The sequence below is a fragment of the Haematobia irritans genome, chromosome 2, assembly GCF_050003625.1.
Source record: "Haematobia irritans isolate KBUSLIRL chromosome 2, ASM5000362v1, whole genome shotgun sequence".
In the NCBI taxonomy this organism is placed as follows: domain Eukaryota; kingdom Metazoa; phylum Arthropoda; class Insecta; order Diptera; family Muscidae; genus Haematobia; species Haematobia irritans.
This window is the reverse complement of record NC_134398.1, coordinates 97,423,491-97,447,987: the sequence shown is the minus strand read 5'-3', so window position 1 is coordinate 97,447,987 and position 24,497 is coordinate 97,423,491. Positions and strand designations below refer to the sequence as shown.

Sequence of the window (24,497 nt, the reverse complement as noted above, 5' to 3'; positions counted from 1 at the left end):
ATAATTCATTTCACCGAAACAAACATTAATATAATAATAAACTCGAATTTAGTACGCACCTTTACAGTGCGCAGTACGTATAATTTTAAATACCATATTAGTATATCATGAGGCGTACAAACTTTGGGATAAAAATAATGCAACAAGGTGGCACTATTATCATCAGCTGATTTAAACTGCAGTGGATTTTGTTTTGTTGGGAAAACGAAACAGAACAGATACAATAGAACCGTCGTGTAAACACAACTCATTCGGTTAACAACGCGTTAAATTATCGTTCTCGTACTTCACAACTGTTGAGCGCTCAAATACCGCGATTTTTTTTCCAACGAATTCCTAAAATTTTGATTTAGTTTTGTGTTCGGCTGAAATGCGAGAGCGGTTAGATATATATTACATTAGTTTCCTACGTTCGGAAGGTAGTGGAGTTGATCATAAAGGTCAATAAATATAATATAATCGTGTGTCATAATATTAAACAAAGTGTCCGTCCTTTGAATTACTCATAATTACGCATACATTCGCAACATACATCGTGTTATCAATTTTTTCTTCATAGTTAGCCGCTGTTGTTGCTGCCGTTTTGATTGTGGAATGTATCTGAATGAATTTGTGGTGGAATGTATCTGTAAAATCCCTGTAGGAAATGTCAATAGTGAAACAGTACTGACTATTGACTGTGTCGCCAGTACTACTGACCAAATATACCCCAGGCAATGTAAAATTCTATTAACATTTAACATGTACTTGTCACTGAGAATGAACTACTGACACAAGAACTACTGACTAGGTGGTACTTTTGGAACCATATGGAGACATTGGAACCACTGAATCAGTAGTCCATTGTCACCATTTTGTCAACACTTTCTACCAAATAAAAAGGCGTAAAATTAGAAATAAAAACCATATTTATTATGTATATTTAATTAAATTAAAGAAAAATTCAGTCTTTTTCATGGGCACTATTTCTTCAAGGCTGGCCGTACCTTTAACATTTTTTTTGCCCAATAATTCTGCCGCAGAAAGCGGAACGTCTAGGCCTTCCTCCTGCAATATACTGAGCAGCTTCTCCAATCACTTTCTGGCAGGCGATGTTTCGATGTACCACTGCTTCAGTTTTTCCATCAAATTCAGAGTTGGAGTGGGCAATCAAAATCTTCAAAAGTTTCACAATTTTCTTCTTGCAGCACAAAATCACTGAAAGTGCTCTCTCTAGAAATTGGCTTTTCTTCAGCATTTGCTCTATCCTTGTACAATTTTAATTGCTTTTTCACAAGTATTTTGTAATTTCTTTTATTCATTTTTTAATTCACTTATAAAACTCACTTTTCTTTTTGAACTATTGTCCAATTATTGCGATACCACGTGTTTTCACAACCAAAAAACGAACCAATGAAAAGGAAGAAGAACCATTGGCTCTCATTTGTTATAAATTTTTCTACACATCAAAGTCAGAGAAATATTTATAGACAAGCTGTAGACAAATTATCGACAATGTCACCATAATAGTTGACAAAAGTGGTGACATAGAGACACATGTCCCCAGACTTCCTACAAGGATGTTTCAGATCCCAAATGACAATGTCTTTGGAAAAATGACAACAGGTTTGTTGGCGTACTTATAATGTAAAAAATGTGCAAGAGAGTTAAAATTGATTTTACTCCCTTTGCTAAATTTTGCAGAAATATACACTAACGCCTTCCAGTACCAATTTATTTGGCTTAAATCTACTTTAGTACAAGCGGTGTAATATACCACTTTTGGCGGAAAGACCTATTTTCGGAGTTACGGGCCCCTAAAGTTTTTATTGCCACGTATATTGGATTTAGTATCCATCGCACATAATCATCCTAAAAGTAATATATTTAGAATAATTCTATCAACATGTTGCCCTATATGGCGTTGGTTGATTAAATGAATAAATAAATAAATAACATGGACCCGGAGAGGTCCTGGGTTCGCGTTAGCCCACTTTCGATTCTGTCCATAGGAGAAAGTCTGAAACCCCGGCCGAAGGCCGGCTACTTATCCTCTTTGGGTACGCGTTAGCCCACTTTGGACCCTGTCCATAGGAAAAAGTGTTAAATCCCGGCCGAAGGCCGCCCACCTATGTCCAATTTTTAAGGGTCGGTATCTCGTAAACTACGCTCTTCCGACAACATTTTTACTTAATATTTTCTGCTTAAAATGTACTATTATTACCAAATACGCAAAAAAACGGAATTTTATTCATTTCATGAAAAATTGCTGTCAGAATTAAGAAAAATATAAAGGAAAATACTAATTTTCAGATGTCGATATCTCGAAAACTAGGCTTTTCCGCCAAATTTTTTACTTTACATATTCGTTTTGAAATCCCTTCTCTTACACTCAAAAAAATTTGGTTTATTTTTAACAACTTGTGCTAAAGTAGATTTGTTCCCTAATATGTTACTTTTGCTAGTTTTTACTGGGAAAACTTTAAAATTCTCATGCGGGATTTCAAAATATTGAGTCCGGGGATCCCGGGATTTTTTCGGGATACCGACATTTTTGAGATTCTATAACTATTTTGAGTAATAACAATTTACAGCACCGAACAATTTTAGTAAATTAAGCCAATTTGGTTTAATTCAATTTTATTAACAAAAACACAATACGAAAGAACACGAGGCAAAATTAAAAAGTAATTTTCAATTGAATATGAAGATAAGAAAAACAAGAATTTCCTTAACAGTAGGTATATTTTCGTACCCTTGTGTTAATTCGTTTGTAATTCATTATTTTAAGTAGCTTCTTAAAAATATCAAGCGATCCAAGGTTTCGTCTGAAGCAGACAAAAACATCTCTCACCGTCGACACTGGTCTAAGTGACGTTTAAACTGAATAAAGACTGCAATTTCATCTTCATTTCATTTTTTATTCTCCAAAGTAATTTATTTATGAAAATCCTTAAAAGCCACGAACATTGTACATTTCCCAAATGCAACATTTGGGCCGTCTATAAAATGTTGTCGAATCCCAAATAACTTTCTACGCTACAACATTTGTGCCGACGGGAAACATGTTGCCACTATGAAAAGCAACATTTGTGCCGTCAGTAGATAAGTTGCCATTTCCCAAATGACATCATTTGTGTATGGGGCCAAATGTTGCCATCTTTCAACGGACAACATTTGATACAAAATAGTTTTTTTTCCAGGTTGCGAATTTTTAGTCGTTTAATTGGTCACTCTGAAAACCGAACACCTCTCAAATATGGACAGTTGTTTGGGATGTTGCCATATTAACACATTAAAATTACCCTCTCATATCTGAACACCTCCTAAACGTTGGCAAAATTTAGGCGACCAAGGGTGTTCACCATTCAGGGGTTTTACTGTACTATATGCAAGCGTATGTCATTAACCTGAAAATCTATCAACAACCTAGCGGGAAAGTCATGGCCAGCACCTATATGAGCTGATACAAAAATGCTAATTGATTTCGGAATATTGTTTGCGACTAACATCCCAACAATTTTAGTACAAATCGTTAATACGTCTACATTGTTCAATTCTCCTCAGACTAAAAATCGCGGCATTTCCTGAAAAATCCATACGAATTTGGCTAACAACGAAGCCACTGGACAGTTAGTGCTTTCGTCTATTACTATTGAGTAATATGATCTATTGAAGAATTGGAAATTTTTCAAATAATTAGGGGGGCCACTAAAGGTCGTACAATTTGTGTAGCCTTTTGACGGTTTGAAGTCACTTGACAATAATAAACTCCGCAATTCCAATCTTAAGCAAACTGCAGAGGTGATACAATATGGCGAATGGCCTGCCACAAATAACCATATATGTAATTTCATCAGGTTATTTTTTGCAGAATCGATTGTGGGACAAACGTTTTGGAAACACGAACGCATCTTTCTTGTGCTTAAGAAAGTGGCATTAATTGGAACAATTTTCAAAAATGTTTTTTTTTTTGGAATCTCGCTGAAATAATTTGACGGAATGGAGAAATAAAAAAAATCTTTTTAACTCGTGGTACATTGGCATATTAACAAGTACTGGAAAAAGTACTAAACTACAGAAGTTTTCATCTCTAGCAAAGATAATACGCGGCATTTCGCACTCACTCCCAAACGTTCTTTCGTTAAACAAGAGAACAAAACAGGTTTTTTTACACAGGGCAAAATTATTATTCAGTTTCGAAACAATAGTCTCGAGTAACGAATGAAGGTGTCGTATTGTCGCACATTTTACAAAGTGGAGTCATCCTGGGAAAATAGTTTTCACAATATACTTGGTACATATCACTTTGTGATATGCCAACAAAATCCCCAACGTTTTCATTATTTTAAGAGATATTTTTAGTAATTCACATTTCAAAGCCTTCCTTAAAAATTTTAGTGAAAAAAACTAAAGGTCATAACATTAAAGTACACTTGGTTTTGTTAATTCAAAAATTCAAGTAACATTTCTCAAAGTTCATAAAGAGAGCAATCATAGGGACCAAGGATGGAAAATACAATTTTTAAGAAAGTACAAAAAGATATTTGTTTTAGCGAAAAAGTACTTTTCTTTAAATTTCAACAAAAATTCCATTGGAAGATTATTGTAAAGAGCTCCTTTAGACTGAATTTTAAAGAAACTAAAATTGCGTTTGTCAACACCTCAATTTTAAATATTATTGTTTTAGTTTTATATCCGTTTACAAAGACTACCGTAGTATGGTAATCACGGTTGTCACTGTTGTACATCGTGGTACTTCATAAATTTTCTGTAGATAAATAAAAATAAATCTTTGACAAAACTTTCTATAGAAATAAACTTTTGAAAAAAATTCTATGGAAATAACATTTTGACAAAATGTTCTATAGAAATAAAATTTTGACAAAATTTTCTATAGAAATAAAACTTTGACAAAATTTTCTATAGAAATAAAATTTTGACAAAATTTTCTATAGAAATAAAATGTTGACAAAATTTTCTGTAGGAATAAAATGTTAACAAAATTTTCTATAGAAATAAAATGTTGACAAAATTTTCTATAGAAATAAAATTTTGATACAAATTTCGATAGAAATACAATTTTTACGAAATTTTCTGTAGAATTAAAATTTTGACGAAATTTTCTATAGAATTAAAATAATAGTTTTTGGTAGATTTTCTCCAAATGTTGGTAAATGGTTTGATTGTGGCTTTTACAAAATCGAGATTTTCTTCCCGCATGAACTTGTCTGTTTTTGCCAAATTTGTAAAATACTATTAGCAAACAAGTTTGTTAAAGACTTTCTCAAAATTTTAAAATATTTTGTCAAAAGTATTGTACCCTAAATCTGATATCAGCTCAAAAATGTCTACCCAAAGGTACTATATCATTCGCGGGGATACTGACCAGGGTGAAAAAGTATTGAAAAAAGTACTATAGTACTGCAGTTTCCATCGCTAATAGGGACACACACAAACACAATTCTCTGCCCACAGCGTATTCAGTCAACATCGCACGATGGAGAGGCCAGTCTGTGAAAGTATCTCGTTTCGAACGGTTGAATTTGTGTGTTTCGGGTAAAGTGAAGTTGAAAGTGAAATTTATCGACAACTTTGCGCAAAATTAAATGCTATCCATGATCATATATCTATATTACCACTGTCTTCTTCATTATTGTTGCTGCCGTTTTTAGTGAATTATTGTGCAATGTATCTGCAAGATTCAATGTGAAATATGTGTAAACTTCACGATAAATAATATATGCCATACAATGTAAAAAGGGCCTGACGATCGTCATGTACCAGCTACTAGCTGTAAATATTAGCCAACATTATGAAAATTGTAAAATGTACTAGTGGCTAAGAGTGGAGGCGAAAATAAACCTAGACCAACAAGTAGACAAAAGTGAAAAAAGAGAGAATAGTGGAATTAATTTTTTAAGGAATTGAATTTGCTGAGCATTGTAGTTCCACAATATTGTTTATTTTTGGTGTATGTGTTTCCACCCTATAAGCTTGCATATAATTTTTACCACGTTTTTGTTATTTGTTTTTCAACAACAGCAGCAATAACAGCCAAGCTACAAGTCATAGACATGTTGTAATGTATATGTGTATATGTATGTATATATATATATATATATATATATATATATATATATATATATATATATATATATATATATATATATATATATATATATATATATATATATATATATATATATATATATATATATATATATATATATATATATATATATATATATATATATATATATATATATATATATATATATATATATATATATATATATATATATATATATATATATATATATATATATATATATATATATATATATATATATATATATATATATATATATATATATATATATATATATATATATATATATATATATATATATATATATATATATATATATATATATATATATATATATATATATATATATATATATATATATATATATATATATATATATATATATATATATATATATATATATATATATATATATATATATATTTATATATATATATATATATATATATTTATTTGTTTTTCAACAACAGCAGCAATAACAGCCAAGCTACAAGTCATAGACATGTTTTAATGTATATGTGTATATGTATGTATGTATATATATATATATATATATATATATATATATATATATATATATATATATATATATATATATTATATATATATATATATATATATATATATATATATAATATATTTATTTGCAGAAAGTGAAGTAATACCGACAAAGTTTGCGCAAAATTAAATCCTATCCCTCGAGAAAACAAAGATAACAACATAACAATGGCAATGCAAGAACGCGGTGCAGGAGTACAAGATTTTGTTCTCCTCGATCAAATCACCATGGAGAAATTTATGGATAATTTGAAGAAACGGTAATTATTTCGAATTAAGTTATACACATTACACACTGTTAGAAAAATATGTTTTTCATATGTTCCGATATAAACAAATTGTGTTTGGGGCACACTTTTTAAGCACAATATATTTAAGTGCAAACATGTAATGTTCATGAAAATAATATGTGTGAATAAATTTACAAATTCTGAGTAAACATATATATGTTGTGATATTTTATTCAGAGAGCGACAGAGAGAGAGAGAGTATAGAGAAAGAAATAGAGATGGAAACCGGGAGGGTTGACCAAAGATATCAACATAACACAGCGAGAGAAACAAAAGGGAGCAATTTCTGTATGTTGTTTCGGAAAACTGTTTTATGATAAGGCAAAAAATTGCATATGCTTAAGTCTAAATATTATTTACATTTGAAAAAAAAAACAGCATCAGGGCTGCCAATTTTGCCGATTTATCGGCATTTTGACGATTTTTGACTCAAAAAATAGCAGTTTCCGCTTTTTACCTCGAAAATGACGATATTTACTCCGTTCATAAATTTGGGAAAATCGAGCGAATTCGAAATCTTAACCGATTTTGATTAAATTTTGCTGACTTTAAGGGCACTTAATTACCTTGTATTAAATTTGAAGACGACCCTTTGTTGAAATCGGGCGATGCATATATATAATAATTGCGATCGGAATCCTGCGAACAATACATAGACAGACCGACCAATGAACGGACGAATACGAATAAATCGACTCAGGAGGTGATTCTGAGCCGATCAGTATGTTTTATGCAGTCTAAAGTAAAAAAAAGTTATTATTCCCTAAACACTATGTGGATTAGGATATAAAATCTGGATGTATTTATTGTTTTTTATGTTTGGAAGTTGGAATTTAGAATATGCAAAGAGTTACTAGATGGCGTTCGCGTACTTTTCGGCTTGGGCATACTCAGAATGCTTCCACTACGCATATACTAATTATAGTAGAATTGTGTGTTTTTATATGAAATGAATACATTTGTTTTGTTTTTAACCAAAACATATGTTTTATTTAAATATTAATCAAATTCCCGATTTTGTAACGATTTTTATAATACAAGTGTCGATTATGACGATTTTTTCGGGAAAAAGTGACGATTTTTCTTAAAATTTTATTGGCAGCCCTGAACAGCATGTGTTTTCGCCTTGAGAGCAGTATTTTATGTATGTGTGGACATGTGTTATGTTTATCATTTTGGCATTATGGGCACAATTTTTTTCTTGGTGCGTTAAAAGAAATCGGAACGTACGAGGCGTAAGTCAAAATATTCGGGCAAAGAAAATTAAAAAAAAAAAAAACGGTGGAAAATATACAAAAATTACAAAGGGATCTTCATAAAAATGACGAAAGGGCACTATAATCTTTTTAGAGTTGGGAAAGTAAAATGAAAAAAAGGAGGAAACAATGAAAAATTAAACAGTAAAATGTATAAAACAAAGTTTAATTTCTCTTTATTAATAAGTAGTCCAAGAAGAGATGACGGACGCCAAATATACAAGAGAGCATTAAGTTTCGGCAGTACACACAAAAAATTTTTTTTCTGAATCAATCACGAAATTAATTGATCCAATTAATTTTTTAATTGAAATGTCTTCAATCACAGAAATGATAGTATCAATTAAAAAATTAATTGACAGTCAATTAAAAAATTAATTGATCCAATTAAAAAATTAATTGATACTATTAATTTGTGTGATTGATTTTTATTTCAATTATAAAATTTGTTGATTCAATTAAATTTTTAATTGAATATTTTTTAAAACTCAATTAAGATTTTAATTGGAAAAATGTTCGTGAAATTTTTTTCTGTGTATTCAATAATATATGTGCTTCCTGCAAAATATGTTTGGAACATATGTTAGAGAAGCGATTTTTGAGGGTGTATATTCCTAATATCCAAAGCGACGTAAATCCTCACTAATGAAGTGGATTATATGGGTCTAGTTCTCGGCGAATGACAGAGTTTCACTCACAGCTACTACCCAGCGGAAAAATAAAAAATAGACCTTTTCGTAATCAGGCATTATTATGCCATAAATGTGTTCTGCTAATAGGACCTTTACGTGCCAAAAATGTTGTATTTACCTAATTTCTACACACAGAGAATGTTACGATTATATTCTAAGATCAAAATAATATAATTGAAGCTTTTTGGTGGTGACCATGTAACATTTTCATCGAAACCACACAAAAAATATTTTTTCTGATTCAATCACGAAAATAATTGATCCAATTAATTTTTTAATTGAAATGTCTTCAATCACGAATATGATAGTATCAATTACAGTTTGAATTGAACATTAATACTTAATTGATTTCATTAGCAAAATTTAAATTAATTTTTTAATTGATTCAATTAAAAATTTAATTGATGTTGATTACAAAACTCAATTACTTCTTCATTAAATATGTAACTATTTTCAATCACTTTCTTAACTGACTTAGTGTTTTTAATTTGATTAAAAAATTGATTGTTTGAAATAAATTTTTAGTTAAAAATTAAAAGAAAATTCCATCACTTTTTTATTGTTTAAAAAGTTAGTTGTATCAATTAATTTTTTAATTGAAATTTTAAAATATTCAATTATTGACTTAATTAACTTAAAGATTCTATATTGATTAAAAAGTTTATTGTGTCAATTAATTTATTAATCGAAAAAATGTTCACTTTAATCAACTGTTTAATTGGAAATATTTTGATGATATTTTTTTCTGTGCATGCTCGCTCAGAGAAGGAAACTAACATGGTTCTCATCTATAGTAACGGTGAAAAGGATTTTGTTAAAATCAAAAGAAAATGATCACCACCTTAAAACATTATAATTTTCGTCGAATCCGTTTTTCTTCCAGAATGTGCTCACCATCTGAAATAGTATGATATAATGTGTGTGAAGATATATATATATATATATATATATATATATATATATATATATATATATATATATATATATATATATATATATATATATATATATATATATATATATATATATATATATATATATATATATATATATATATATATATATATATATATATATATATATATATATATATATATATATATATATATATATATATATATATATATATATATCGCAAATATCGCTAAATCGACACAAAATCTATAATTATACTTCCTGATCAGTGTTAAGTTAGGTTTAAGTGTCAGATTCAGGCTCATTTCTACTATTCCGTCCATTGTGATGCCACATTAACTAAAAGTACCTATTACATATGGGCACTTCTAGTTTTAACCGTTGAATCTTCTCGATTATTTTCTTCTGTTGAACCAACCAGATTGTTCCAAAAACATTAGCAGACTGCTTAAGTTAACGTTTTCCAGGTCCGCCAGTAATCTGAAACTATGTGCCCCTAAAATTTGCTTACGCCTTACACAAAATGCAGGACACTCACACAAGAGGTGTTTTATTGATTCCTTTTCCTCCGCATCATGACAGCTCATACAATAGTCATTATACTTCGCACCAATAGTTTTTGCAAAATCGCTTATCAGGCAGCGACCCGTTATAGCAGATATCAGGAGTGATATCTGGCGTCTCGAGAACACTAGCATATCTAGAGTGCGGTTTAAGTTTAAATGGGGCCATATTTGCTTGGTGTCGTTACAACCCTTACAATTCTCCCATCGAACATTTGCCATCATGACAGCCTTCTCACGCAGTAAGAGCTTGCAGGTAGCCAGAGGCATACCAACAGATTCTAGTTCCCCTGGAATATGTAAGGTAGTTCCTAGCCTTGCTAGCACATCTGCTTTGCAGTTCCCCCGTATGTTCCTATGGCCAGGCACCCATATTAGGTGAATATTGTGCTGCTCAGCCATCTCATTGACAGATTTGCGGCAGTCTATGGCCGCTTTCGAGTTGAGGAACACAGAGTCCAAGGATTTTATTGCAGGTTGACTGTCTGAGTATATATTAATGCCAATATTGCTTAGAGCATTACTTATCAGCCAATTCACCATATCTCTTATTCCTAATATTTCAGCCTGAAAAACACTACAGCGATCAGGTAATCTTTTCGCTATTCGAAGTTCCAGATCTTTAGAATATACTCCGAAACCCACTTGGCCATCCAATTTGGAGCCATCAGTGTAGAAATCTATATATCTTTTATTCCCCGGGGTCCGTGTACACCACGCCTCACTGTTGGGAATTAGAGTCTCAAACTTTTTGTCGAAAAGTGGACTCGCCAAAGTGTAATCCACTACGTTAGGCACATCTGGCATTAATTTGAGGACCGAACTGTGACCGTAACTTTTTTCCGACCACAGCGATAGCTCGCAACCGCACAGCCGTTGTTGCAGCTGACTGTTTGGCCAAAATGTCTTAATGTCATACTGCAATAGATGCAGTATGACATTAAGGGAGTTTGTTCCTGTCTTGCTGAATGCACCTGAGATACACAAGCACGCCATACGCTGAACTTTGTCTAAACTTGTCGGCTGGTGAAGTGCCGGCCACCAGACTACAATACCATATAGCATTATATCCTGATCAGTGTTCCTCTACTATTCGCATTTACTTTAATTATAATACATAACTCATGCTTAGTGTTGAAATAATACTACATATTTCCTAATTTTCCATTTGAATGTAAGACACAAAAGCGACTATCAATTGAAAGTGTTTATGTTGAGAAACAGGAAGAATAGTGTCATTGCTTTGAGCATCGAAATCGAACAATATGCATCAAGATGACTGGTAGATTATGCTTTATTGAGTGATGATCGAATGTTCATATGATATCACGTCTGCTCATGTGAAAATTCAGTAAATGTGTTGCAAATAAAGGAGAGTGAATCAACGGTCAAAAGTTGGCTATGGTCATTTTCGGATCCAATTAAAATGTTTTATACAGGAAATATTTCTATATAAAACATGGTAACTGTGTACGAAGTAACCATGATGTATTTCTTTCTTGAAATAAACAGATCATGCAAATTATAAAACGTATGCCCTGTTCATGTATATCGAATGAGAGCTTTAGTAGGAAACGAACGTAGCTGAAGCCGATGTTCGGCAAAGAAAGCAATCCCAGTTGAAAGAACATGGTGACCACCTAAAATGCTATGACCTACAAGTAAATAGTTTTGTAAGAACATAACCTAAACTGTCATTTGATAAATAAAAAGCCAGCATTTATTTTTTAACTAATTGTTTCTTTATTTGTGCTTATAATGTCGAGCAAGCAAACATCACCTATTATTATACACTCCATTTGGTTCAACTTCAACAATAAGTTGTCATTCCATATTTACGTTGTACCAACACAAACACTCGACTGACTCGAAAAATTAAAATCTTGTGTATTTGCTTGTAGATTTTAAAGAATCTTTTTGCCGCAAAAAAGTTGAAAACTTAAATGATCAATAAAAATATAGAAGGTATTGATAACCATGTAATGGTACTAGACATATGCATACTTAACGGATAAAAATATCTTTTTTGCAGCAAAAAAGTGAAAAAATATTGAATGGTCAGGAAAAACAGGTACATAATTTTCCCGATCATGTAATGGTCTTAAATTCTATAATTAAAATAGTACACGGACGAAAAAGATTTTTTTTCATATGCCTCGGGTTAAAAATTATATGTTTATATGTTAGAATATATAGTATATGTTAATATGTTAGCACATATTATGTTTGGGACATAACATTTTTTTAATACCATATGTGTGGATGTGGATATTAATTTAGAAATTGCCTATAAACATATATGTGGTTAGAAAGAGAAACCGAGAGAGTATAAAAATAAACTAAAGAGGGCAAATGAGAGAGACAACCATAGATATAAACACACACGGTGAGGCTTAAAGTCCAACATGAAGGAATATGTAAGACGTAAAAATGGAAGTAACCAATCGGCACCTTAAAAATATATGCTTAAACAATACAAACAATATTTTGTTTGGACAAATCCTGAAAATAAACATGCTTGAATCAGAATGTGTTTGAGAGTATATGTTTACAGAATCGCACCTCCATCAAATATTAAAAAAAAATCTATTGATTTAATAACGGGGAAATAGGAGGTTTGCTGAAGGGATTATTCTAGATTCGGGTTATGGGTATGTTGAAAAAAAAATTTTCGGTGGACCTGTAAAACCGTACAGAAAAAATTTTCACGAAAATTTTTCCAATCAAAGTCTTAATTTAGTTTTAAAAAATTTTCAATTAAAAATTCAATTGATTCAACAAAGTTTTTAATTGAACCAAAAATCAATCACACAAATTTAGAGTATCAATTCATTTTTTAATTTGATCAATTAATTTTTTAATTAACTTCCAATTATTTTTTTTAATTGTTACTATCATTTCTATGATTGAAGACATTTCAATTAGAAAAATAATTGGATAAATTAATATCGTGATGGAATCAGAAAAAAATGTGTGGAGTAGTTTCAACGCCTCTAAATAGAAAAAATGGCATACGCTCACGCATACTCACGCAACTCATAAAATTATTCGTGAGTCACGATATTTTTCATGAGTCACGGCATTTTTCGTGAGTCACGACATTTTTGTACGTGAGTACAAATTTTCTTTTCGTGAGCGTGAGCCCTACCAAACAATATCGTCCGTGAGTAAGACTTTTGTGTCTCGTGCACACTTCTAATTTCAAGCGCGGTACATGTTCGATAGAAATCCAATATGTAAGAGCAATTGCTGTGAAACCACTTGTATGTTGTTTCGGAAAACTGTTGTTTATGATACGGCCAAAAATTTGATATGCTTAAGTCTAAATATTATTTAGTTTGAATATTAGAATGAATATTCGGAGTAAAGAGAAAAAACAGCATGTGTTTTCGCCTTGAGAGAGCATTTTATGTATATGTGGACATGTGTTTTGTTTATAATTTTGGCATTATGGACACAATTTTTTTTGGTTCGTTAAAGGAAATCGGAACGTACGAGGAGCAAGTCAAAATATTCAGACAAAGAAAATTAAAAAAAAAAAACGGTTGAAAATATACAAAAATTACAAAGGGATCTTCATGAAAATCATGAAACAGTAAAATGTATAAAAACAAAGTTTAGTTCCTCTTTATTAATAAGTAGTCCAAGACGAGTTGACGGACACCTTCAACTATAAAAGCGGACATTAAGCTCGAGTTTTGCAGCTGAAGCTATTGAAAAAGTTTATTTTCTTTCAAATTAATTATTAAAGAAAAGTAAAAGGCAAAGCAGGGTCATTTTAGAGCGATAATGCTAACATAATACCGGCCTTAAAGGTAAAAATGAAATTAAGTACAAAACACGATAAGTTTTAAATGGTGTTAAATGAAGTAAAAAACTGTTCACTCCTAAATAAATTTATGTGTACATTATAAAATTATTTATGTATGTTTGTGCTCGACTCCACCTTCTTTTGTTAGAGTTTTTGAAGGAACCAAAATTTCAAACTTTTATACCAAAAACAGTTTTTTGTTACAAAATTGTTATTTTTGCAATTAAAAAAATAATATTTTATCCAAAAGCTCAGTCCATTTCGTTTATATCAAGCACTGTTCTTTTCTGACTGTAAATCTTTAATAACACACATTTCGAAGTTTCATTGTAAAAATTTAATTTAATTTAATTTAATTTAATTTAATTTAATTTAATTTAATTTAATTTAATTTAATTTAATTTAATTTAATTTAATTTAATTTAATTTAATTTAATTTAATTTAATTTAATTTAATTTAATTTAATTTAATTTAATTTAATTTAATTTAATTTAATTTAATTTAATTTAATTTAATTTAATTTAATTTAATTTAATTTAATTTAATTTAATTTAATTTAATTTAATTTAATTTAATTTAATTTAATTTAATTTAATTTAATTTAATTTAATTTAATTTAATTTAATTTAATTTAATTTAATTTAATTTAATTTAATTTAATTTAATTTAATTTAATTTAATTTAATTTAATTTAATTTAATTTAATTTAATTTAATTTAATTTAATTTAATTTAATTTAATTTAATTTAATTTAATTTAATTTAATTTAATTTAATTTAATTTAATTTAATTTAATTTAATTTAATTTAATTTAATTTAATTTAATTTAATTTAATTTAATTTAATTTAATTTAATTTAATTTAATTTAATTTAATTTAATTTAATTTAATTTAATTTAATTTAATTTAATTTAATTTAATTTAATTTAATTTAATTTAATTTAATTTAATTTAATTTAATTTAATTTAATTTAATTTAATTTAATTTAATTTAATTTAATTTAATTTAATTTAATTTAATTTAATTTAATATAATTTAATTTAATTTAATTTAATTTAATTTAATTTAATTTAATTTAATTTAATTTAATTTAATTTAATTTAATTTAATTTAATTTAATTTAATTTAATTTAATTTAATTTAATTTAATTTAATTTAATTTAATTTAATTTAATTTAATTTAATTTAATTTAATTTAATTTAATTTAATTTAATTTAATTTAATTTAATTTAATTTAATTTAATTTAATTTAATTTAATTTAATTTAATTTAATTTAATTTAATTTAATTTAATTTAATTTAATTTAATTTAATTTAATTTAATTTAATTTAATTTAATTTAATTTAATTTAATTTAATTTAATTTAATTTAATTTAATTTAGTTTAATTTGATTTAATTTATTTTAATTTAATTTAAATCAAAATTGGTGTTCGGTCGGAGCAGGGATTGAACCCACGACCCTTTGCATGCAAGGCAGACACATAGACAATATAACATATAGATGAGCCATGGGTGTCAAACTTTGCTTGACAGTTCCGAAGATTAAGAATAAACGAGAAAAATAAGAGCACGCTTACACTCTCTTTCGTTTTCCTTTTTGTAGTTTGCCAATTTTACACAAAATTAGAACGTTTATGATGCACCAGAGGATTTATAAATAAATTAATATATTAAAAGTTCATATTTGAACAAAAAATTGTGACCAAAACCGCAGCATTGCTCTTTACGAACAACACCAAAGCAAATGCGCGAAAATTAATGTTTGGGACTGACTCTTTACGAAAAAATCAAAACGAAATGTCAGAAAATTATTTTTTGGAACTGACACATTTTTTTAAAGAGAATAGTGGATCATCTATATGTTATATTGTCTATGGGCAGACATGCTAACCACTGCTCCACGTGACCGACAAATGTATGTTTCTGTTAAATAATGTTATGTTTGCATGGGCTCGTGGGCGCTGCAAACTATGCTATATAAATGCAACTTCTAACGATAATTGTCTACTGGTGACTATAACAGCTACGTAGCCCAGTGGATAGTATGTTGGTTTACAAACTGTATGGTCTTCGGTTCGATTCTCCGTCCAGGTGAAAGTTAAAATTTAAAAAAAAATTATAAAATTGAATAATATCCTTAACATTATTTGTATTACAGAAAAACGTGCCAAGAACTAAAAAATTTGGTGGAAGTGAAAATTATGTGACGGAATGAGCACAATCTTCTTCGGGAAAATTCTTCCAAGCAAATAAATATTTTTGGGCTCAAAATGCTTCCAAACATCTAATATGTTCACATAAAACAAACATATTAATGTTTCGGCAGTATCCAATAATATATGTGCTTCCTGCAAAATATGTTTGGAATATATATTAGAGAAGCGATTTTTTTTGAGGGCGTAGGCTACACCATTTTTATACCCGTCACCACTACTGTGGTACAGGTATAATAAGTTTGTGCATTTGTATGTAACGCCAAGAAGGAAAAGTCTGAGACCCATCGTTTAGTATACCGATCGTCTTAGAATTAAATTCTGAGTCGATTTAGCGATGTCCGTCTGTCTGTCTGTCTGTCTGTTCATGTATTTTTGTACGCAAAGTACAGGTCGCAGTTTAAGTCCGATCGTCCTCAATTTTGGCATAGGGTCGTTTTTGGCACAAAGACAATCGCTATTGATTTTGGAAAAAATCGCTTCAGATTTAGATATAGCTGTCATATATATTTATCCCCGAACTGGTCATAATTGGCGTGTTTATCAACCGATTTGCTTCAAATTCCGTACATCCGCATTTTTTATGAGTCTCGAAAAACTTGCAAAATATCAGCCAAATCGGTTCAGATTTAGATATAGCTCCCATATATATCTTTCGTCCGATTTAGACTCATATGGCAACAGAGGCCAAAGTTTACTACCGATTTACGTGAAATTTTGCATAAAGAGTAGAATTGACATTCTACCAATGCTTGGTAAATTTGATTGAAATCGGTTCAGATTTAGATATAGCTCCCATATATATCTCTCGTCCGATTTAGAATCATATGACCACAGAGGCCAAAGTTTACTACCGATTTACGTGAAATTTTGCATAAAGAGTAGAATTGACATTTTACCAATGGTTGGTAAATTTGATTGAAATCGGTTCAGATTTGGATATAGCTCCCATATATATCTTTCGTCCGATTTGCACTTATATTGCCTCAAAAGCCAGAGTTTTGCCCTGATTTAGTTCAAATTTTGCACAAGGAGTACGTTTAACAGTATCGGTGTGCCAAATTTGGTTGAAATCGGTTCAGATTTAGAATAGCTCCCATATGTATCTTTCGCCCGATTTATACTCAAATGACCACGGGGGCCAAAGTTAAACGCCCAATTACGTTAAATTTTGCAGAGATAACAGAATTATTATTCTAACTATGCATGTAAATTTAGTCGAAATCGGTTCAGATTATATATAGCTCCCGTTATATGTACACCAGAGTTGGGAAAATATGGTAGACTATTTCATATTTTAGACCCAGTTTCAATGGGATTTTCCTCCAATTGACTGCATAGTTTTCACGGAGAATATATTTAATATGATATTTAAGTCTGTCAAGTTTGATCTAATTTGGTTCAGAATTAGATAAAGCCTCCATATATTCGTTTTTCCTGTTTATACAAATATGGCCAAAATTCCCACACTTTACACAAAAGTCTGTGATAATTTCCCCATATCTTAGTCATATCCTACACACTGTAATGCCAGACTTTCCACAGAACGGTTGAGTTTTAAATAAGGCTCCAAGTCGCCCGACTTGACCAAATAATATGTCACAACCCACACTTGACCACATATCTTGGCAAGATCTAACCAATATCCTTGTAAAATCGTCACTGCTGAGTAGCAAAAATTGTAAGTGTTACGCAAATTGTCCTATATCTCGAATACATAAGTATCGCCTGATAAATCGCAAATGCTCTTTTGTACAATTGCCTCAAAATTTTTCTCGCTTCATATTTCCCATATTTTTTTTTATTAACACTAAGTTTCATTTCATTGTCTCCATTATAAGTATTTATATCTGCAAATGCAAACCTTTATATAGGTCCCAGCAAATTTGAAGTAGTTGAGATGGTAACACAAATGTTGGTCTACATGGTGGTGAAGGGTATAATATAGTCCGCCCCGCCCGACTTTAGACTTTACTTACTTGTTTTATATTCGAAAACATACATTTTTAAGTGATCTGGTACAAATAAAATCTTGGGAATTATGACAAAACTCCATAAGTATAAAAACTCAATTTTACAGGAGAGCGATTTAAAGTTTTTTTTTTTGGCATTAAAAAAATATTTTTTACGTTGAAGTATCTGTTATAGTTTGGATTTTTTGGAACGCGTTTGCACGCGAACAACTCTATTAAATTAAATGTTTTTTGAGTATATGAATAGGGGTATGTAATAAGTCGGAATTGTATGAAGGGTTTGTCCCCTTATACGATACATTCAAATATACACAAAATGTCGAATTTTTGTTGCATTGCAGGCATTATTGCACTATCTCGGCGGAGTTCAACAAAAATCTTTGTAACGAGTTTTTGTTTGCTCTATGAACACCAATTATTAGATGAAATGAATGGGTGACATTTTCTCTAATGATTTGAAGTAAATGGAAAAATAAAATAATTTATTAAATTCGGAGTGGTCCCGTCCCCCATCCAAATATCCAAAAATTAAATACTGGATCTTTGTCTAACGGCCACCATCAACCTTCTCTAAAATATTCAATAATATTGGAGAACTTAAATTCAGTTGTGAAAATGTCGGGCAATGGGGAGGTCGCTTTGCCCGCATAAACACTGAAAAACGGTGAACCCACCAGGAAGAAAAATTTCGGTTAATTTTAGAAAATTTTGAATATTTTTAGAAAATTTTATCTAAACAGTATTACAAACGCTGGTATCACGCCAATAAGTAAATATTTTTCGACAAATTCAAGAAAATTTATTGGACATAATTAAGTTTTTTCGCTTGTTAAAGAAAAATTTGTAGTTTCAAGGAAAAATTTGTAGTTCAAAATAGCAAGAATGTCTTTAGTGACATACATAGTAAAATTTGCAAATTTAAAGAAATACTGAACTATCTTGTGGAAGACACGAATTTAGTTAACCTTTATGCTTCATTTGTGTATATTTTTCCTCGGTTTTAGTTAATTTAACTAACGTACGCAAAAAATTATTAGAGTGAAGGAAACTTTCTCTAAACATAATAATTCCATGAACTAAAATAAAGTTAAATTGGCTTTAGTGAAGTAGAGAGTTCACTTTTTTTTTTGAGTGTATGCCATAAAATGATTTATCCCTATTGACTGCAAGTCCTCCTTCTACATTCCGTGAAAGTCAATCAGATAACTTTTATTTTTCACATTACTTTTACAAAAAAGTGAGGTCCCCCTCACCGAAAAGATATGGAAAAATGATATGGTACTTTCCCACACGATTTACTCAAGTAAATCGTGAATATTTGAATAGTTGTCCCACATTGACCAATATATCAACTGAAAGGCTCTATGCACACAAAAAATTATCACCAAAATTTTTTCAATTAAACACTTAATTGAATTTGGAAACGGATTCAATAAATATGTTAATTGATTCAATTAATTATTTAATCAAATCCGAATAAAAACCAATTAAAAAAATGATTAATATTTTTACGTTTCCAATTAAAACGTTAATGGATTCAATCATTTTGTTAATCAATTCGGAAATAATTTTCAATTACAAACGTGATTGAACAATTTTCCGTTTCCAATTACACATGTGATTGATCCAATCACCTTTGTGATTGAAATTGAATAATTTTGAGCAATGTAAAGAGCGAAATGAGAACAAGAGAATGTGTATTTATTCAACAATGTATGATGGAGAGATCAGTCTGTGGAAGTAACTCGTAACGAACGGTCGGGTTTTCGTTTTTCGCGTAAATTGAAAAACATGATTGGCGACATTCTGTCTGCTGCATTCAAAATGTGTGCATAAATATTTTGAACGCAACAACAAATCATAGCAAAGGGTTGAAATAAATAAAGTGTGCAACAACAAATGGCCACGTGATAAAGGTTTGAAAAAATATATGACAGAACGCATTTGAAATTACCTGTGTTTGTGTTTTGTGGTATTGTAAAAATGGAAAACAATCTACGTTTATTGAAGGTAAGAAATTGTGAAATGTGAATACCATTTTCCATTGAAGCCTGTTTACATTAAACGGACTAAAATAATATATTTTTTATTCATTTCTTTTAGTGACCAATTTTATTTCGTGAAATTGACCAATCAATCCCATCATCTCCATCATTTTATCAAATATATAAGAATATGTTTGCAATTAAAAGGCGAGTACCGTATTGATCTGTTAAAATTATAAATTTTTTTCACTCCTAGTTTTCTTAAAACCAAGAGCGGTATGGGTTTGTTGGCAGATTCACATTGAAGTTGCGAAGTAGCGTTGGCATAAATTGCATTTTGTTTGTCAAACCCATACCGCTCTTGGTTTTAAGAAAACTAGGAGTGAATAAAATTTATAATTTTAAAAGATCAATACGGTACCCACCTTTTGATTGCAAACATATTCTTATATGTTTGACTAAATTATGGAGTTGATGGGATTGATTGGTCAATTTCACGAAATAAAATTGGTCACTAAAAGAAATGAATAAAAAATATATTATTTTAGTCCGTTTAATGTAAACAGGCTTCAATGGAAAATGGTATTCACATTTCACAATTTCTTACCTTCAATAAACGTAGATTGTTTTCCATTTTTACAATACCACAAAACACAAACACAGGTAATTTCAAATGCGTTCTGTCATATATTTTTTCAAACCTTTATCACGTGGCCATTTGTTGTTGCACACTTTATTTATTTCAACCCTTTGCTACGATTTATTGTTGCGTTCAAAATATTTATGCACACATTTTGAATGCAGCAGACAGAATGTCGCCAATCCTGTTTTTCAATTTACGCGAAAAACAAAAACCCAACCGTTCGTTATGAGTTACTTTCACAGACTGATCTCTCCATCTTACATTGTTGAATAAATACCCATTATCTTGTTCTCTTTTCGCTCTTTCCATTGCTTAAAATTATTCAATTTCAATCACAAAGGTGATTGGATCAATCAGATGTGTAATTGGAAACGGAAAAAATTTCAATCACGTTTGTAATTGACAATTATTTCCCAATTGATTAACAAATTGATTGAATTAATTAATATTTTAATTGGAAACGTAACAAATATCAACCAATTTTTAAATGGTTTTTATTCGGATTTGATTAAATAATTAATTGAATCAATTAACATATTAATTGAATCCGTTTCCAAATTCAATTAAGTGTTTAATTGAAAAAGTTTTGGTTATAATTGTTTGTGTGTACACAGAAGGACAATGTCTTACAATTATAGTGCAGATTTTAGTAGTTCAATTTTCGGATTCTTTGCTTTGCTTTAGAAGTCGTGTCTTACTAGTTCATTTGAAGAAATCAATTAAAAAAATAAACCAATACTTTTCACAAATTGTACCTTTTATTTATTTGTATATCTATACAGAAGGACAATGTCTTACAATTATAATGCAGATTTTAGTAGTCCAAAGAATATCCCTCATAACTACACAGAAAAAAATATCACGAAAATATTCCCAATTAAAAAGTTGAATGAAGTTCAATTAAAAAAATTAATTGATGCAATTAACTTTTTAATCAAACACGGAAGACTACGTCAGTTAAAAAATTATGGATTTTTATAATTAAAAATTATTTGAAACAATCAATTTTTTAATCAAACTAAAAAGTTATTAAAAATTGTTATACAAAGTGATTGCAATATAGTATAGTGATTAAAAAATTAATTGAATTTTTAAATTAAACATTTAATTGAATAAATTAAAAAATTAATTGAAATTTGCATATCAATTAAAGAATTAATTGGATCAATTAATTTTGTGATTGAATCAGATAAAAATTTATCTGTGTGTGGGTCAAAAAATTATTTTTAAAAAACGGAAGGAAAAAATATTTGAAAAATAGTAATAATGTAGAAAAGTAAACATTTTTTAAAAGTGAAATGTTATTGGTATTTTTAATAATTATTTAGAAAGTTTAACATAAGTGTACAAGCTAACAAGCAATAATACATGAAAAAAGTATTATTAAATATATGAAAAAGTTAATTTCGATATAATTGGAGAATACGTGTTTTTTGTTTAAATAAAGGAGTTGTTGATGCTTTGTTCGGTAATGTGTTCCAATGATGCATCGAGCTGATATAGGAATGTCATTCGAAAGCAAGCCCATGCTTGAAGGGTTCTATATTATCCGGAGTTTGTTTTACAAGAAGTTTCTGCAAGAATGTTCAAGCTCATGAATTGAAGAGGGTTTGAAAACTAAATACATAAAGCCAATTCACTACACGGATGAAAAAGACTGTTTTTCATATGTTTGGCTATAAACATTATATGTTTGGAACACAAATTTTTAAACACAATATTTTTGAGTGCAAGCATATAATGTTCATAAACTAGCATAACATGTTTGGGACATATATGTTAATATGTTAGAACATATTATGTTTTGGACATAAAATGTTTGTAAATATAATATGCTTGGATGCAAACATATATTAATTTAGAAATAGCCTATAAACATATATGTGTTTAGTAGCTTGGAGCGCTATTTAACAGGGAGCGATATTGAATTAAGTTGGTGGTTGTTGCTTGTTATTACAAAATTAACATTTTATTTTTCCTTGGGCAATTGATCAGCTACTTCTTTGATCCTTACAAACTGTGTGGTCCGCTGTTCGAATCCCCGTCCGGCAAAAGGTAAAATTAAAATAAAAAAAATCATACAATTGAATAATTTCTTCTACAATGTTTGTATTACAGAAAAAGGTGCTAAGAACTAAAAAATCTCGTGGAAGTGAGAAAGATGTGGGGGAATATACAATTGGGCAGAAATAAAATTTTGAGCATTCAGGTCGAAAACCTATGTTGTTAGCACCTATATTACCTGTTTATTTTCATAATTCGTTATGATTGTAAATATATAAATAAATAAAATTTTGAGCACAATATTGTTTGGGAGAATTTTTTTTAAGCATATAATATTTTTGGGTGCAAAATGCTTCCAAACATATTATATGTTCACATAATAACATATTGTTTTTTGGAAGACAACATTATTGAATTTGGATGCAAAAATACAAAATGTTTGGAACTTAGACTACCCAAACATATATTGTTTAGACCAATATGCTTTCAAACATATTATATATTGGAAGAGATCAAACATATAAATGTTTAGGCAATACCCAAAAATGTATATGCTTGAAGCAAAATATGTTTGGGAGTATATGTTACAGAAGCGATTTTTTGTGAGCGTGTAGATATGTGACTTGTTGTGGTCTATTTAGACCATACACGGTCATGATCAGAGATGTTCGAGTAGCAATTTTTTGGATTTTCTACCGTAAAAAAGTAAACGTCGAAATCGTCATATACCTGTATGTTATAAAACGTAAAAAAGTAGTAAATGTCAAAAACACATACAGGATCCTTAGATTTGATTTCAAAAACTATTTTTAATATGCTAAGTCATGAAAACGTCATATTGAATTATTTTAGAATTGTTTTTATAATATTTTGAAATTTTTACTCAAAAGCAATTTGCAGGCATAAACGTTTGAATGCAACGCGTTTTCAAATTGCTTAAACTGTAGAAAATGTGGCAAAAATCGGATTTAGGTACTACGTGTGGGTATGCAAAACAGCAACCACGCAGATATATAATAACTCCGATTTTAATACGGCTATGTGAAATCCTGGCAGTAGTACGCCTATATGTACTTTTTTTTAAGGAAAAGGCATTTTCAAATGAAGGAAGGCATAAATGGCTCTAAAAAACGTTTGCCGTACAAAAATTATAGGTTAAAGGTTAGCATTTCTTTTAATGAAAAGGTATTTATAAATAAATACGAAATAAATGGCTCTAAAAAAGTATACTATAAAAATGTTTATATTGTCAAACACTAAGTATTTTACGAAGGTTAATGACGTTTTTGACGTATGGTACAATACGTCGTAAATATATGTCAAATACCTTACAGTTCACGACAGTTTGGTCATGATCGAGGTTGAACTAGTCTATAGTGTCCCTTGTACTGGTACAAAAAAAAACAACAACTGGACGTAATCACCATTGATCATCATCAGACTGTTTGTCAATTTTTTTCTGTGTAGAGAACAATAGCGGACCAATAATTGAACCCTG

General features: G+C 29.5%; 1 protein-coding gene across 8 annotated transcripts in view; it reads left to right on the top strand.

Moving 5' to 3' along the window:
• The first annotated feature begins 214 nt into the window (after positions 1–214).
• The window catches only part of Myo31DF (Unconventional myosin ID), a 280,960-nt gene continuing 256,677 nt past the window's right edge, over positions 215–24,497 (top strand). For 2 of the 8 annotated variants that reach the window (XM_075295657.1, XM_075295667.1), the window contains exons 1-2: positions 215–440; positions 6,742–6,909. In XM_075295657.1, coding sequence (XP_075151772.1) covers positions 6,818–6,909 — 92 coding nt within the window. In that variant the 5' untranslated portion in view covers positions 215–440; positions 6,742–6,817. The other 6 variants (XM_075295658.1, XM_075295662.1, XM_075295663.1 and 3 more) reach the window with 6 other exon arrangements.